The sequence below is a fragment of the Leptosomus discolor genome, chromosome 6 (assembly GCF_034619465.1).
Source record: "Leptosomus discolor isolate bLepDis1 chromosome 6, bLepDis1.hap2, whole genome shotgun sequence".
NCBI classification, from domain to species: domain Eukaryota; kingdom Metazoa; phylum Chordata; class Aves; order Leptosomiformes; family Leptosomidae; genus Leptosomus; species Leptosomus discolor.
Window position 1 is genome coordinate 60,746,161 of NC_141396.1, and position 13,545 is coordinate 60,759,705.

Below are 13,545 nucleotides of genomic sequence, written 5' to 3' on the forward strand. Positions count from 1 at the left end.
AAATTTGTTAAACTGATGCAAAGTCATGAATGAAAATTCTTATGTCAGTTTTAGAAAATGTTCAAGGGGTTTCACTTGAACTTGCAAACCCACCAGTAGAAGCTAAGTGTTCATAAGCCAGATTTAAATTGATTTGAGAGAGTCCGTGCACAAATCACTCTGGTAGTTAAACTAGTGCAGCTTTTGCTGATACCAACTTCTGCTCAATTTGCGAATCTTTAATAAAGATTTAGAATGAGGTCATCAGATGACATAGGAGAACTACAGTCGGTAGTGCAACATCACTTTGTGCCAGTTGAGGCTCTGCAGTTTACTTTTGTTTTATTTTGTCAATAATCTTTAAAATATTGCCTGTGTTTGCAGAAAAGAATGTGATGAACAAAACAGTTCAGGTGTGAGTGCCCAGATGAATAAAGCCTTTTGAATATTTCTGTCTTAGTGCTAACAAAACAGAGACTGATCTGCAACTAGATTTCTCTGATCTTCATCCACGAAAATAATGTGATTTAGATAATCACAAGGTTTATGGGACAAAGCCATAGATCCCCAATGCTTGTCATCCACAGAAGAAGAAAAGTATGGATACAGTGTTTTCATAAATTGCTCAATCATTGTATTTCCTGGGCTCATAGAATCATGGAATGGTTTGGGTTGGAAGGGACCTTAAAGACCATCCCTTTCCAACCCCCCTGCCATGGGCAGGGACACCTTCACTAGACCAGGTTGCTCCAAGCCCCATCCAACCTGGCCTTGAGCACTGCCAGGGAGAGCGCAGCCACAGCTTCTCTGGGCACCCTGTGCCAGTGTCTCACCACCCTCACAGGGAAGAATTTCCTCCTAATATCTAATCTAAATCTCCACTCTTTCAGTTTGAATCCTTTGCCCCTCATGCTGTCACTACCCTCCCTGATCAAGAGTCCCTCCCCACCTTCCCTGTAGCCCCCTTTAAGCACTGGAAGGCCGCTGTAAGTTCTCCCTGGAGCCTTCTCTTCTCCAGGCTGAATAACCCCAACTCTCTCAGCCTGTCCTCGTAGGGGAGGTGCTCCAGACCCTTGGTCATCTTCGTGGCCCTGCTCTGGACCTGCTCGAGCAGACCTGTGTCCTTCTCATGCTGGGGTCTCACCAGAGCAGAGTAGAGGGGGAGAATCACCTCCCTCGACCTGCTGGCCACGTTTCTTTTGATGCAGCCCAGGATGCAATTTGCTTTCAGGGCTGCAAATGCACATTGCTGACTCAGATTCAGTTTTTCATCCACCAATACCCCCAACTCCTTCTCTGCAGGGCTGGTTTTCTCTATTGTTAGACTCTCTAGCTTTCCGTCTTTTTTACTGCAAGGGTACCGCAATGAGAACAGTTAATTGCTAGGAGGTCAATGCATGAACTGAGATTTTCCAATAGTTCGTATTCTTGGACCAAAATGATTTGGACCAAACTTTTGCCTATGGGAAAGCTTTACCCTGAATATGAGTCAGTATGAAAGCTGTAGCGTTTTTGTTGGCCTGCTAGAGAGATTTGGGATCATCAGACAATATGAGTTGTTTTACGTGTAATTTTGTCACAGATTTGCTTTATCTTGCTATGTAATCTGCAAGATTAGCAGTAACCTCAGCTCATGCAGAACACAGTTGTCATCATCTGCAAGTCATGCGTAGTGCAAGGAGTTAAATAAAGTGCTTATCTAGACAATAATTGATTAGTGTAGCAAGTAGGCTTAACAAATAAACAGGTATGCTGTGTGGATATAGCCATGCTGGTGAAGGACTGCAGAAGGGAAAAAAATGAGTGCACAAGATGGAGAAAGAAACACAAGCTACATGGGTTTAATGTTAATCCTGGCAGTCCACATTAAAATAGCAATCTGTTCAAAGGGCAGATTTTATATATACATTCATTTGCTTTCCCTATCTTCAGCATTTCTAATTTTTGCTTTAATTATTACTGAAAAAGTCCCTAAGAACTGTCCCAGTCAGTCTCATTTTAATGTATGTGAAAAGCAGGGAGCAAACTTGTAGCTTGGTTATTCCCCTGATACGCCTTATAATTGAGAGGTAATTGTTAGCCAGATGCTTCCTTGGCCAAAAAGATGTTTTTTAAAGCCCAGTATGACAAGTTAGGCAGCAGGATTAGTTTATCATTAAATCCACCGGAGGATAAAGCTGTAACGATACAATTGCAATCAAGACAAAGGAGGGATTTCTGGTATTGTTGTTTTGATACAGCTTTATGATTAATTTCCTTTGGCAGACAAAATGAAGACAAAACCACATGCAACAGTTCCCTGTTACATGCTTGATGTCACACAGTTGCTCTTTGATTGATGCTTTATGTACTCTTACCCTCATCCCTTCGAACCGTGACAATGCTCTTAACGGTCGCAGAGCTCGAAGGGTCCTGAGGGATTTAATGGGACCCATTTCAGAGTATCCAAGTGTATTGGCGATGAGGCTTATTAAAGAGACCTGAATGGAGACACAAAGCAAAAATCCAATCTTTAGTACACTCCTGCCATTTTCCTTCTCTTCTGACTTTCCTTCCTGGAAAGAAACAGCTGGTTAGTGGAACAGTGGAAAAAAACATCTTAAATGGAAGCCATTAAATTAGATCAACAGAGAAAAAAATGGAGATTTTTACATTCGCACATATACAGTTGTCTTACCAACTCACAAAACCTTGGTTTCCACTTTAACGGAAAATTTATAGAAATACAGACTTTCAAAGTTGTCACTTTTCTTTTAACTAAGCACACAGACATGCTCTTATCATCAGCTTGCACAAAGCGGATGAGAAAGGAGATCACCATTACAAAACCACCACTCTGTGACGCTCGTGCTGTAGGTTTCCTGTGCACTCCTCAAGGTGTGTGTGTCTTCCACTATTGAAAATATGAGTCATGTATAAATGTTATAATTTAGGGCTTTCTGGATGAAAGTACCTGTAAGATCTGTCCATTTCCAGCAGAGAGAAAAGATTTTAGCAATATCATTCAATTACTAATCTTAAACTTACTGATTAGAAACAAGTCTTCTCGATTGCTGATAGACACGACTTTATACCATAGACTCTAAAAGAATGATGTGCATGACTCTTTGATTCTGCACTTTTTCACTTTTTTTCTGGTTTCTGCACAGCCTCTAAAGGAGAAAGAAACTTGACAGGTGCTCAATATTGAGGTTCATATCCTTCAAAGACTATTTATTTGAAAGAAAATATCTATTTCCAAATCTAGAGACATCATGGAGGGGTTCCAATGCTCTTCATGATCTCAGAGCTTTTGTAATGCCCACTTGGTCCAAAATGTGGATGTTATCAGGCACAGGACTGGAGTCTGGCTGAATTGAATGGCAGTGGAGATTATGGGTCAGATTAACAGACACATGGAGCAATGTGGGTTTTGCATTCTCAAATCAGTGGTCACAGCCTCAATCCCCACTAATCAGGGACTGAGAAACAAACAGCTCTCCAACACCATAGGTATCATGCCAATTTGCATGTGTTAAATAAAGAACCAAAATTAATCACCACGTATTATAAAATATTATTTTCTTAGAAGAGAGAGACCTATGCATATTGCTAATCACAGTGCCCTTACTCCCATCTTACTTTAGCTGTTTCCACAGCCCCAGGTATCATATTATTGGATTATCTCACACTCACCAATGTGAGTGTGCAAACCTTACCTGGAAGGAGTCTGCTTTCTGCCATTTTAAAGGTAGCAGCTAAGTCTAAAACCAGAGATTATTCTACACTATATAAAAACCAGGTGCTTAATGTAAAAGGAAACTCTAAGCTCCCCCATGAAGACAGAGCTCTAGTGGAAAACCTTCCTTTTCATTTTAGGATGGTGTGATTTTTCCTCTGAACCCCACTGCTGGCTGACCAGCCCAGCATCACCCATGAGGTTTGTGAGAAAGCAGGATAAGACGAGCCTTGTCCCCTAAGTCTCAGGCTAGTGTCCTCTATGGAGCAACCTTTCTCCTCAATGTGCATTTGTTCATGTACAAGCAGTGTCTGCACAGCTAAGCATCTTTGTAAAACCTGCTCAATTTGTTAAATTATTTACCTATTGATGGCTTTATTGTGGCATGTGGGTGACAGCAAGCCTAAGGTTAGGAGGTCTCAGAGACGCCAAGCCTGGGCTGGATGCAGAGAGCTAGATATCTGCTGAGATACGACAGCCCACCTCTGCAGATGACTAAGTGGCACAGAGGCTGACTGTCACACTTTAACATGTCACTCTCTAACAAGGTGTGACACAAACTCACCTCCCATGAGCTGATGCGGAAGGAAGGTCTTAATAAACACTTCTGTATTTTAGTGGTGAGTGTGCTATAAAAACATCACAGTAGGCAGGCAGACTGGATTCAAGGTCTGATGTCTTAGGCCCCCTAGACACCAGGGAGGTAAAAATCACCAGTGAAACCTTTGCTTCCATCTCCTAGAGAGCAGATCTGAACCCGTCACATGAGAATGCCTAAGAAGTTACTTTAGAGTAAGTAATGCTATAGATTGGACATAATTCTTTCACCTAAATCCTGCTCAGTCAATGCTCAGAGTTAAAGAAGAAAATCTGTGTTTGACTTAAAAACCATCTTAAACTCACCAAAGCTTCCAAACTGAGGCAGCACCCATTTTCTGTCTTCCCTATTTCTTACCAGCCTCGATTACATCCTGTACTCTGAAGTTGCATTAACATACAGTCCAAAGCCTTCTCCTTTCATTCACTCTCCTCATTGACTCAGTGTTGCCTAAATAACAAAAAGGGCTGAAGGATTTGTCTGATAGCAGTATGCAAATGTGCAGCATACTTATGTACTAAAGCCATTCAAATAAGTCATCCTAAAATGTAACATAACTGGCATTATTGAGATACCATGATAGGACTAACACTGTGGCACATATTTCTATGTCAGAAAGTTTAGTGCAGAAAACAGCCTTAACTCCACAAACCCTTGGATCTTCCTATACAGAAAGGCTGGAGGTATAAGAAAAAAGCAGCTCAATGATAGCATGCTCAGTGGTAGAAACAAAGTTCCATACACTCAGGTAGCATTTGTAAAATGAATGTAGAGATTTAAAAGAAAATTAATCAAATAGGGAGCATCCAGCATCCTTCTTTGCTAACTTCACCCACAAGGACTGAAAGCCAGATCTTCTCAAGGTCTTCAAACTGCCTTGGTTGGTGCCCCTACGTGCTTCCTCCCTCATCCTGGATTTGCGTCCTATAACTCCCCTTTCTCTCAAGGCAGAAGACGTTCTGTTTAAATCTTGCAAGACCAGACTTCAGATCTGAGTGGGCTGCCATTTTCTTTAGAGTGCCGTAAATGTCACCGTGAAACACATCACAGGTGCTGTTGTCCTCCTGACACAGATTTACACAGCATTAGATATCTCTTCAGAGGATTAGGCCGCAAAGCTGTGTGACATTTGGCAATGATTTACAAGGCTAGAGTCAGAACCTAGTTTGAGAGAACTTGTTTAAACGCTTGGATGTTGGTTTTGAAGGTATCCCCGTCAAATTTTATTTGTAGTAGAATTACTAACGCAGAGACTTGGCCATGTGGACCTGATTAAAAGTGACCCGGAAGGCTATTTTTAGGAAAAAATTCAAGCAGTTTTCAAAATTGGTGCTGACTGCCCCACATAATCACAGCAAAAGGTGAAGTCAGCTGTTTCTGTTACTTTTTTTTTTCCTGTTACAAGGCTGTGCAGCCCAGAGCTGCTTTAAGATTCTGCTTTGTGTCTGCCCGGTATCAGAGACGTGCTGGCACCCACCAACACCTCCAGGGTCAACGTAACCTCTAGGTTCACAAAATGGCACACTTTTCTAATCCTTTCAGTATCTGCAAATAATTTTGTAGGTTTTTCAGAAAAAAACCTCGTCTGAATACCAGCAAGCACTGTAACATTGTGGAGAGCCGATGAATCCTAAGAGGTCACTATTGCTTGGAAGCATTTCCCATAAAATGCACAACTTGCTGTTGGGCTTGAGCTTTCACCTCATCTTCACCCTTCACATGGCATGTGTGCTAACAGATAAGCTACAGAGTCTCTCATCCTCCTGTGCACTTCTTCTGACCCAAGAAGCCTTATTATTATTCTCATTTGCAGATGCTCTGCTTCTAGGGGTTCCCTTGAGGGTGTTTGCAGAACGTGCTAGATCTTACTAAGAAACTTTCACAGCTTTCCAATGAGAAAATGAGAGCTTTGAAATCTTGTGACTGCATTGAACACTAGAAATACCAGCCATGGGGACTACCAGGCCTGTAGATGGTGTTTTGAAAGCCAGCCTCCTGTCATCTATGTGGCTCAGGGGCATCAGCAGCACAAGTCTAGAGTGCCCCATTGTATGATATTCATACGTGTTTCCAGGGCAAAATCAAGAAGAATCAATGAATTTAGACTGCTAGAACACAGGCAATGATCTCTGAAGAGAGGTTAGCCTCACTGGTAACTGTTCAAAGTTACTGCTATTATGTTCTAATGAGAGTAATTTATTAATTATTTTGACAATACACTACTAGATTTTACTTGACCAAAGGAAAAATAAAGCTATCTTGTCCAGGAATCGGGTTATTATTTCAGTAACGGTCATTTATTTATTTTACTATTTTATTGGAATGTTGTCGTTCTTGAGATGAGAAACACGACTTACGTATTTGTACCCAGGTGGCACCTATGTAGTGTTTGGTTCCCAGTGTGCTCACATTGGTGCTTAGAGTAATTCATCAGTTAACAGATATGGAACATTTTTGGACTATTAAAATTGTTCATTATGAACACACAGAGATAAAGCTATACAATAGGTATATATATCTTCATTACCTGACAGTGACTTAAGAAATCAGTGTTGTAAACCAATGTAAACCCCAGTAAAGCTGTCAGAAGAGGATTTTAAGGTTGCAGAAAACAATTATAAAGTAGGAAGTGCAATAATGCAGCTTCCTTTCAGCACACACGGGGGAAACAGTTTTTAATCAAAAGATCACAGACTCTTTTTCCCAAGGAGCTGTTTCATTTATAACAGTAGTGGGGTTCCTTCCTATGTGCATACATTTTAATCGCGTATTAGTAACATGCAGACTCCGCAGCCATGAAATTATGCTGGTGGCAGTAATTGGAAGGGCGTAGTCTTTGGGACCAGTATTTCACCTGAGGTTGACAGAGTTTCCTATAGTGAGGAGGTGGGTTTGAGCTGGAATAAGGGCTGCTCCTCTCTTTTTCACAGTCCTTCCCACCAGCCTAAAAGCACACCTTTTCAGATAACCAGTGAGCATCCACTGGACTGAGCTGGAAGCAGACCTGAGCAGCACCATCCAAAGGCAGATGCTACTCAGCATAGACTGCGTTTTTGAATTAACCCCAGATCACCACTGAGATGAATTAATAGTAGAGGCCAGGGAACAAGATGTTCTGCCTGAACAACAGTAAAATCCTCCTTGGCTGGTCATATAAATCCTAAAACCCATGAGAAAAACGAGAGCCTCTACTAAATGTCTGCCTGCTGCAACACACAGCTGTAAGCAATACCCTGCAAGCTGCTGTCTCGAGCAGAGGAGACCTCCTTCTTGGTTTGGGCAACAGCATATGTTTTATGCAACCAGGGATTTCATCAAATTAACCTGCTTGTTCAAATTAGAGGGGAGGGAGCAGGGAAAAAAAGGACAACCAAAAGGGAACACAGCAGCCGAGCTGAAAGCTCTGGCCACTTATTTAAATAAGTAGTTTCAGATAATGCAAGCCCCTAGAGCTTTCAAAAAAGGTTTTTATATGCTCCAGGAACCCCTGTCTCTCCCTCTCTAACTGCTTTTTTTTTTTTTTTTTTTTTTAAAAAAAAAAAAGGTAGAAGAAAGAGAGCTTGGATTACTTTGGGTGCCTCTTTTCAATCCAGTCTGGTTTCTCCTCTCCATTGCTGTCAAGGACAGGATTACCCAAAGAAATCTTCACAGCCCAAGCGGCAGCCCAGTGTCTTTAAGAGCCAGGCGTGCAGTCCCAAGTTGCTCCCCTTGATTTGGAAAGGAGCAAAACAAGGTCTGTACCCCAAACGCAAACGGGAAAAACTGCAGGAAAAGGGGAATTTGCAAATAAATTTAAATACATGGAACTTCTTATTGCCACTCTGAAATACTGGTGGGAGAAAAGGGCTTGTGATGATGCTGGTATTTCCTTTAGCATCTGCCATTTCTAAGCAGATATTTATTATCACCTTATTTTTAAAAAATATCTTTTTTTTTTTTTTTTTCACTCTGTCATTGCGTTTTCTGCCATATAGATGCCTAACTGTATGACTGCACCTGCCAATTCAGGAATTGCATTTTATGAATAAAGGCCATAAAGATAAAGGAAATTCTTAAAATTAGGACACTAGAGAGAGACTAAGGTGACCTAAACCAAATTCCCACCTCTTCTACCTGTTTCCTTGAATCGCAGCCCTCACATTCAGGTAAACACTACGAAATCCTTAGGGCTGCTCTGGAGTTAGTCCATGGCACGGAGATGAAAGCGCGTCTGCAAACGAGTTAATGAACACCCTCACCAGCAGCGGTGTTCATTACTGCTTGTGGAGTGCTCTTGTGTATTATAATATGATGGGCTACACGAGTGCCTAGATTAATTATAAACAAAAATTATCTCCTGGAAAGCACAACGCTGCTTTTTGTAACTCAGGTTAAAAAAGGCTTTTACATCATCCACTCATGTTCTTTTCTCTAGGACATTTCCTTTTCTTTTATTATTTTATTGTTTCCCCATCTACTACCCAAACTACGGCTGTGAAACTCTGTTAATATTCCATCTTCTCAGCTTGTTTCCTGATCCTCACGTCCACGCTTTTTGAGGCAATGTTTCTTTTGCAGGGGGCAGCCTTGTTGCAATCAGTATGTGCCACTCCTGTTGGCTTAAATGCTTTTAAATAAATCATTCCTGCATCCTAATCGCTTCCTGGTGGTTTCCAGAAGAACCTTTTTACATCTCACTGTTCTCTTAATCTGTCACCTCCTTTACACCTGCTCAGGCTTTTCTAACAACTCCAGTCAATTCCCAAGGCAGATGGCTGTGAATCAAGAATTAAACCTCAGCTAATTTCTGAGGGCGAGTCAAACAACCTCCTGCTGCGAGTTTACATCCAGTGAGATGGAAAACTGACTTAGTGATTTGCAGTTTTCCCACCCCACCCTTTCCAAATAGATTTTCAGTTTGTCTCAGTTCACCTTTTCACTGCAAAGACACCTTTGCCAGGCCTCCAGGACCCATTTAACCAGCCCTGTGTAGGGATGGCAGAGGGATCTCTGTGACTTTTGGAGATCACATGACACTTCTTGATCAGTCTAATCTTGGCCAAGACCCAAAATCTTTCTCCTTGTTGCAGCCGTGGTGGCTGTGCAAGTGCAGCTGCCTTGAAAAGTCTGATATTTCTGCCGGGATTTAGACCAAAAACAATTCCTTCATCATCAACTACATTCTGCTTCTCATCCAGACTCCATGCGGAGACGGGTTTGATTTAGGGCAGCTGAAATGGAAAGATATTCCCCTCTTAAAATATCTCCAAAAACACCGCACAATTCATCCCAGGGTACCTTCTTGATGCTGAATGCTGTTGTCAGGAGTAGACGGAAATATGCTTGATTATTATTTATTATTTGAAGATAGCTTTATAATGCCAGGGGTGCACATAGTGATTACTGAAGAGAACATTTCCCTGGGGGCTCAGCCCCATTGACTCTGCTGCATTTCCATCCCAGTCAGTGGGAGCTGAGGTGCTGAGCTGAAGACATGAGCTGAAGACTTGCTTATTTCTGGGCAGGATTAGCTCAACCCTACTTACACATGACATGATGTAAAAAAAAAAAAAAAAAAAAAAAGAAAAAGAAGTCTAAAAATCTGTTTGGGCTGTTTCCACAAAGCGCTGTTCTGGATTTGCTCAATTCCCTAAAGCATTTATTTAATCAGATGTTCCAAATCAATATGAAAAATACCAACTTGATGTGGGAAATATGACAGTCTTAGCTTGAAAATCATCTCTGTTAAGTTGGATTCTTGAACCTGATTGATCCTGATATTGTATTGAATATGCTAAGATGGAGAGGGACTCTGAGGAATTACAGGATCCTTGCTTTGTGCCAGAAAGGACGATGGTACAAGTAGGAGTACATACCACAAGTAGGAGTGTTCATCTTCTTTTGCCTAGGAGGAAAGCACTGCAAAGCCAGCCACACCAGGGTAGGAGGCCAGCACAAAGTCTCTACACCACTAGAACACAGCTCCCAAGTTTCACCCTAGTTCCTTTGATGCCTCCCCCCCAAATAAATAATCCCTGACCCCTCTGCAGGCTGCTCCTCTTCCACCACTTCTTCCTTCCCTCTCCTCCTGGCACCAATCTCTTGAGCTGCACCTGGCCATCCTGGATGGAGTCACAAGGGTGGTGAGAAGACGTTTTTCAGTCTGCAACAGCTGGGGTTGCAAAGGTGTTGGTCATTAGGGAGAGGAACTGTAGGACAATCCTCCTATGCCCCTGCAGAGCATGTGGGACGCTGGACTGTTAAATACAGCCTACATGTCCCTCCCAGCTCTGATCCTCCATGCAAGTGACAACATCCTCAGTTCACCTAGGAATTTGGCTGCTACACTCACAGTAACCGAAAGGGCCAAGCAAGTTGTGTGCAAGAGCTCCAGGGTTTTATTCATTATTTTGTTTTTCAGCATATTCTTCTAAAAAAAGGACATTGAAATGTGCTCCATCTTTAAACAACTTCAAGTTATTTAAACCTAGTTCAGCATAATCTGGGTTGAGACAGGTTTTTTTACACCACTTTCAAAAGCTGAAATTCTCCCTCAGTAATTGAAATTCTTCAGTAACTGCAGTTATTTTTCATATTGCAACCATTTCACGAGGTGTAGGCAGGCAGTGAGCTACACTCACTTCTCTCCTCACCTTCATTTACCATCCCTTTTCCTCCAGCTGCAGATGCCTTGTCTGAAACCAAGCTTGTGCCTCCACTTGGCAAAGCCTGGTTGCTCTCCTTTTAGCGTCTATGTGGTAACTAACATGAGGTGCAAACCAAGATAAGACAAGACATTTGGATGTTTTTGCATGTGTTATGTTGAGATAAAATGTGGGGAGGCAGAAGGGAGATTTACAGCATCGGCTGACCTGCTAACACACATTAAAACCACTTATCTAACTTCATGTGGAATTTTTTTTTCACTTATCCTAAATTAGCCAATATGTAGTAAATCAGCATTCTTTTTTTTCTTTTTTCCTTTTTTTTTTTCCCTTCAAAACCAGGCTCCCTGGCTTCTGAAGAGGGATTCTCTTTCCTATTAGTTATCTGGGGTGTTTATGTTATCAGCAGAGGCCCAGAAGAATGAGCATTGAAACATCTTCAAAAATCCCACATGAGCATTTGCTTTGAGGAAATGAAGGAAAACAGTCAAAAACCAACCTCTGAAGTAATAGTACCCTGTTGTAACCCGTGGATTTTTGATAACTTGCAGAGAGCATTAACACGTTCACTCTTAAGATGTTTCTCCAAATGACAACCTATATTATTTTTACTTTGCCTCAGCTGTATTTTTGTTATTCTGTTCCTGTGTGCTTTACTGAAGAGAAACTAGACAAAATTTGCATGCTTTTAGGATAATTTCCCAGGAATATAAATTGAATTTCGGTGCTGTTTGGGAACAACTCATTACAGCAGATTGTGTAATTACTGGTAAAGAAAACAGAAATCACCTTGATAATCAACAGGGAATAACAGATGGAAAAAACAATTAAAGTAATCATAAGCCAGCAATATTTACTTCACACAGCAAGTTTTTAATTGTCACTTAAAGACAATCCAACACAAGGGCATAATTTAATTCAATTCAACTTTTAACTAGGGATAGAAAGGCTGTTTTAAATTGTTCATCTCAAACTCAAAGACTATTACCTGTTTCTTAACTTGTCTGGCACTGAAGTATCTGAAGTAGAAATCTTAGAGCAAATGCTTTCTAGGAAACTGTCTTGGGAAATGTAGTGTCTATACCTTTCAAAGCATTCAGTGAAAAAATTAATCACTGAACATCCATAAGCAGTTCTCAAACAAGCAAACGGGAAATTTGGAAAGCTGTTCAATGGGGAATACAGATCTCCAGGTACAAACACAGCAACTCCAGGCAAACACCAGAAACATGTTGTGTTACAACATTGCACAAACTTATGGGGGTGCGTGAAATGTACATATTATTTTACTTCTGTAAAAGCATCTACAAAATCTTGCCTTGTGGACTTGAATAACTCATTTGAGATGTCTGGCCTCCAAATCCATTGCTGAGCCTTGCTGGAACTGTTTTGCAGCCAGATATACTGCTTAAAGCTGTTGTGAGTCTCTGCCTTCATGGCGGAAGAGCAGGCTCTCTGGGAAAAGGAATGGAATGAGAAATTTTTCTCTGCGGTGACTCAGCTGGAAAGAAACTGGTGGGGCACCAGGGTAAAAATTGAAAAATAGAGATGCTCTTCCCCTCCCCATTGCAGGACATAGGACCCATTGCTGGAGAGGGCTGAAGAGGAAGGAGGCTTCCAGCACCTCTAAAAAAGCAATTCCGTAAGAAAGTAACTTTCCCCAAGTATGAAATCTTGAAAGATGGGATAATCTTACAAATGATTGGTGGAGAAACACCCATTTCCCCTCATCTCAGAAAGCACTAAATGACAGTCAGGGGATTTTTTAAGCCTGGATTGGAACTAACTTTTGGTCAATTAAATTGAACCCAAAAGCTGCAATGGAGATGATGGATTTGTGATAACGGACTTTTGGAGAGATGATATTAGTGCCTGTTTAAGAGGATTTTTCTGTGTATGCCACAGGCAACGAAACTTGGCTGTGACTTTTTTTCTGAGCATTCTTACTAATGAATTAGGGACTTTACAGCCCTTTCACAAGACTTCCTTGTGACAGCTTCTGCAGGGTACCAGTCTCTCCCCTCTGCCTTCAATGCACGATCAGCGAGTGAAGAAGCTGTTGACTGCAACACCTCCAGTCTTTGAATGATGCTAAGCTTCAGACTGATGCCTTTCTTGAACTGACCACTGTGATGGAATAATCCACCCGCTGTCAGCAGAGACTGGGACATAGCTCAGAATTAATTGGCTGAAGCTCAAACTAGATAAACTCGAGATAATATTCATAGGTCAGAGGAAACAATTGAAAGAAACATCAAACACGACACCAGCACGCACAACTGGTGGAGTTTATCTGCCCCTTGTTTTAAACCCCAGCTCTCTCTGCCTGTCACAGGACATGCCGGGTTGAGAGCAGTTTTCATAAACAGTCTTTTCGAATGCCGTATGCCTCCGCTCTCTGGCCAGGTTCAAACTCCTTGTTTAATCTGCTTTGTACGAAGAAGTTTTGAGTGCATGAATCCTTGGAAAATATCTGTTCTTTGTGAAAATGGTGATATTGCTGTCTGTCTGCACTTCAGATATACTATGGTCTCTGCTTTCCCTCATTTGAAAAGAGCTGAGGGACTGAGTACCCACCACTTCAGTTCATGAGCATAGAGAGGCTA

At 41.5% G+C, this 13,545-nt stretch overlaps 1 protein-coding gene across 4 annotated transcripts in view; it reads right to left on the reverse strand.

Moving 5' to 3' along the window:
• The window catches only part of SCN5A (sodium voltage-gated channel alpha subunit 5), a 172,793-nt gene that overhangs the window by 16,956 nt on the left and 142,292 nt on the right, over positions 1-13,545 (reverse strand). For all 4 annotated transcript variants that reach the window (XM_086466888.1, XM_086466889.1, XM_086466891.1 and 1 more), the window contains one exon: positions 2,337-2,459. In XM_086466888.1, coding sequence (XP_086323014.1) covers positions 2,337-2,459 — 123 coding nt within the window. The remainder of the gene's footprint in view (positions 1-2,336; positions 2,460-13,545) is intronic.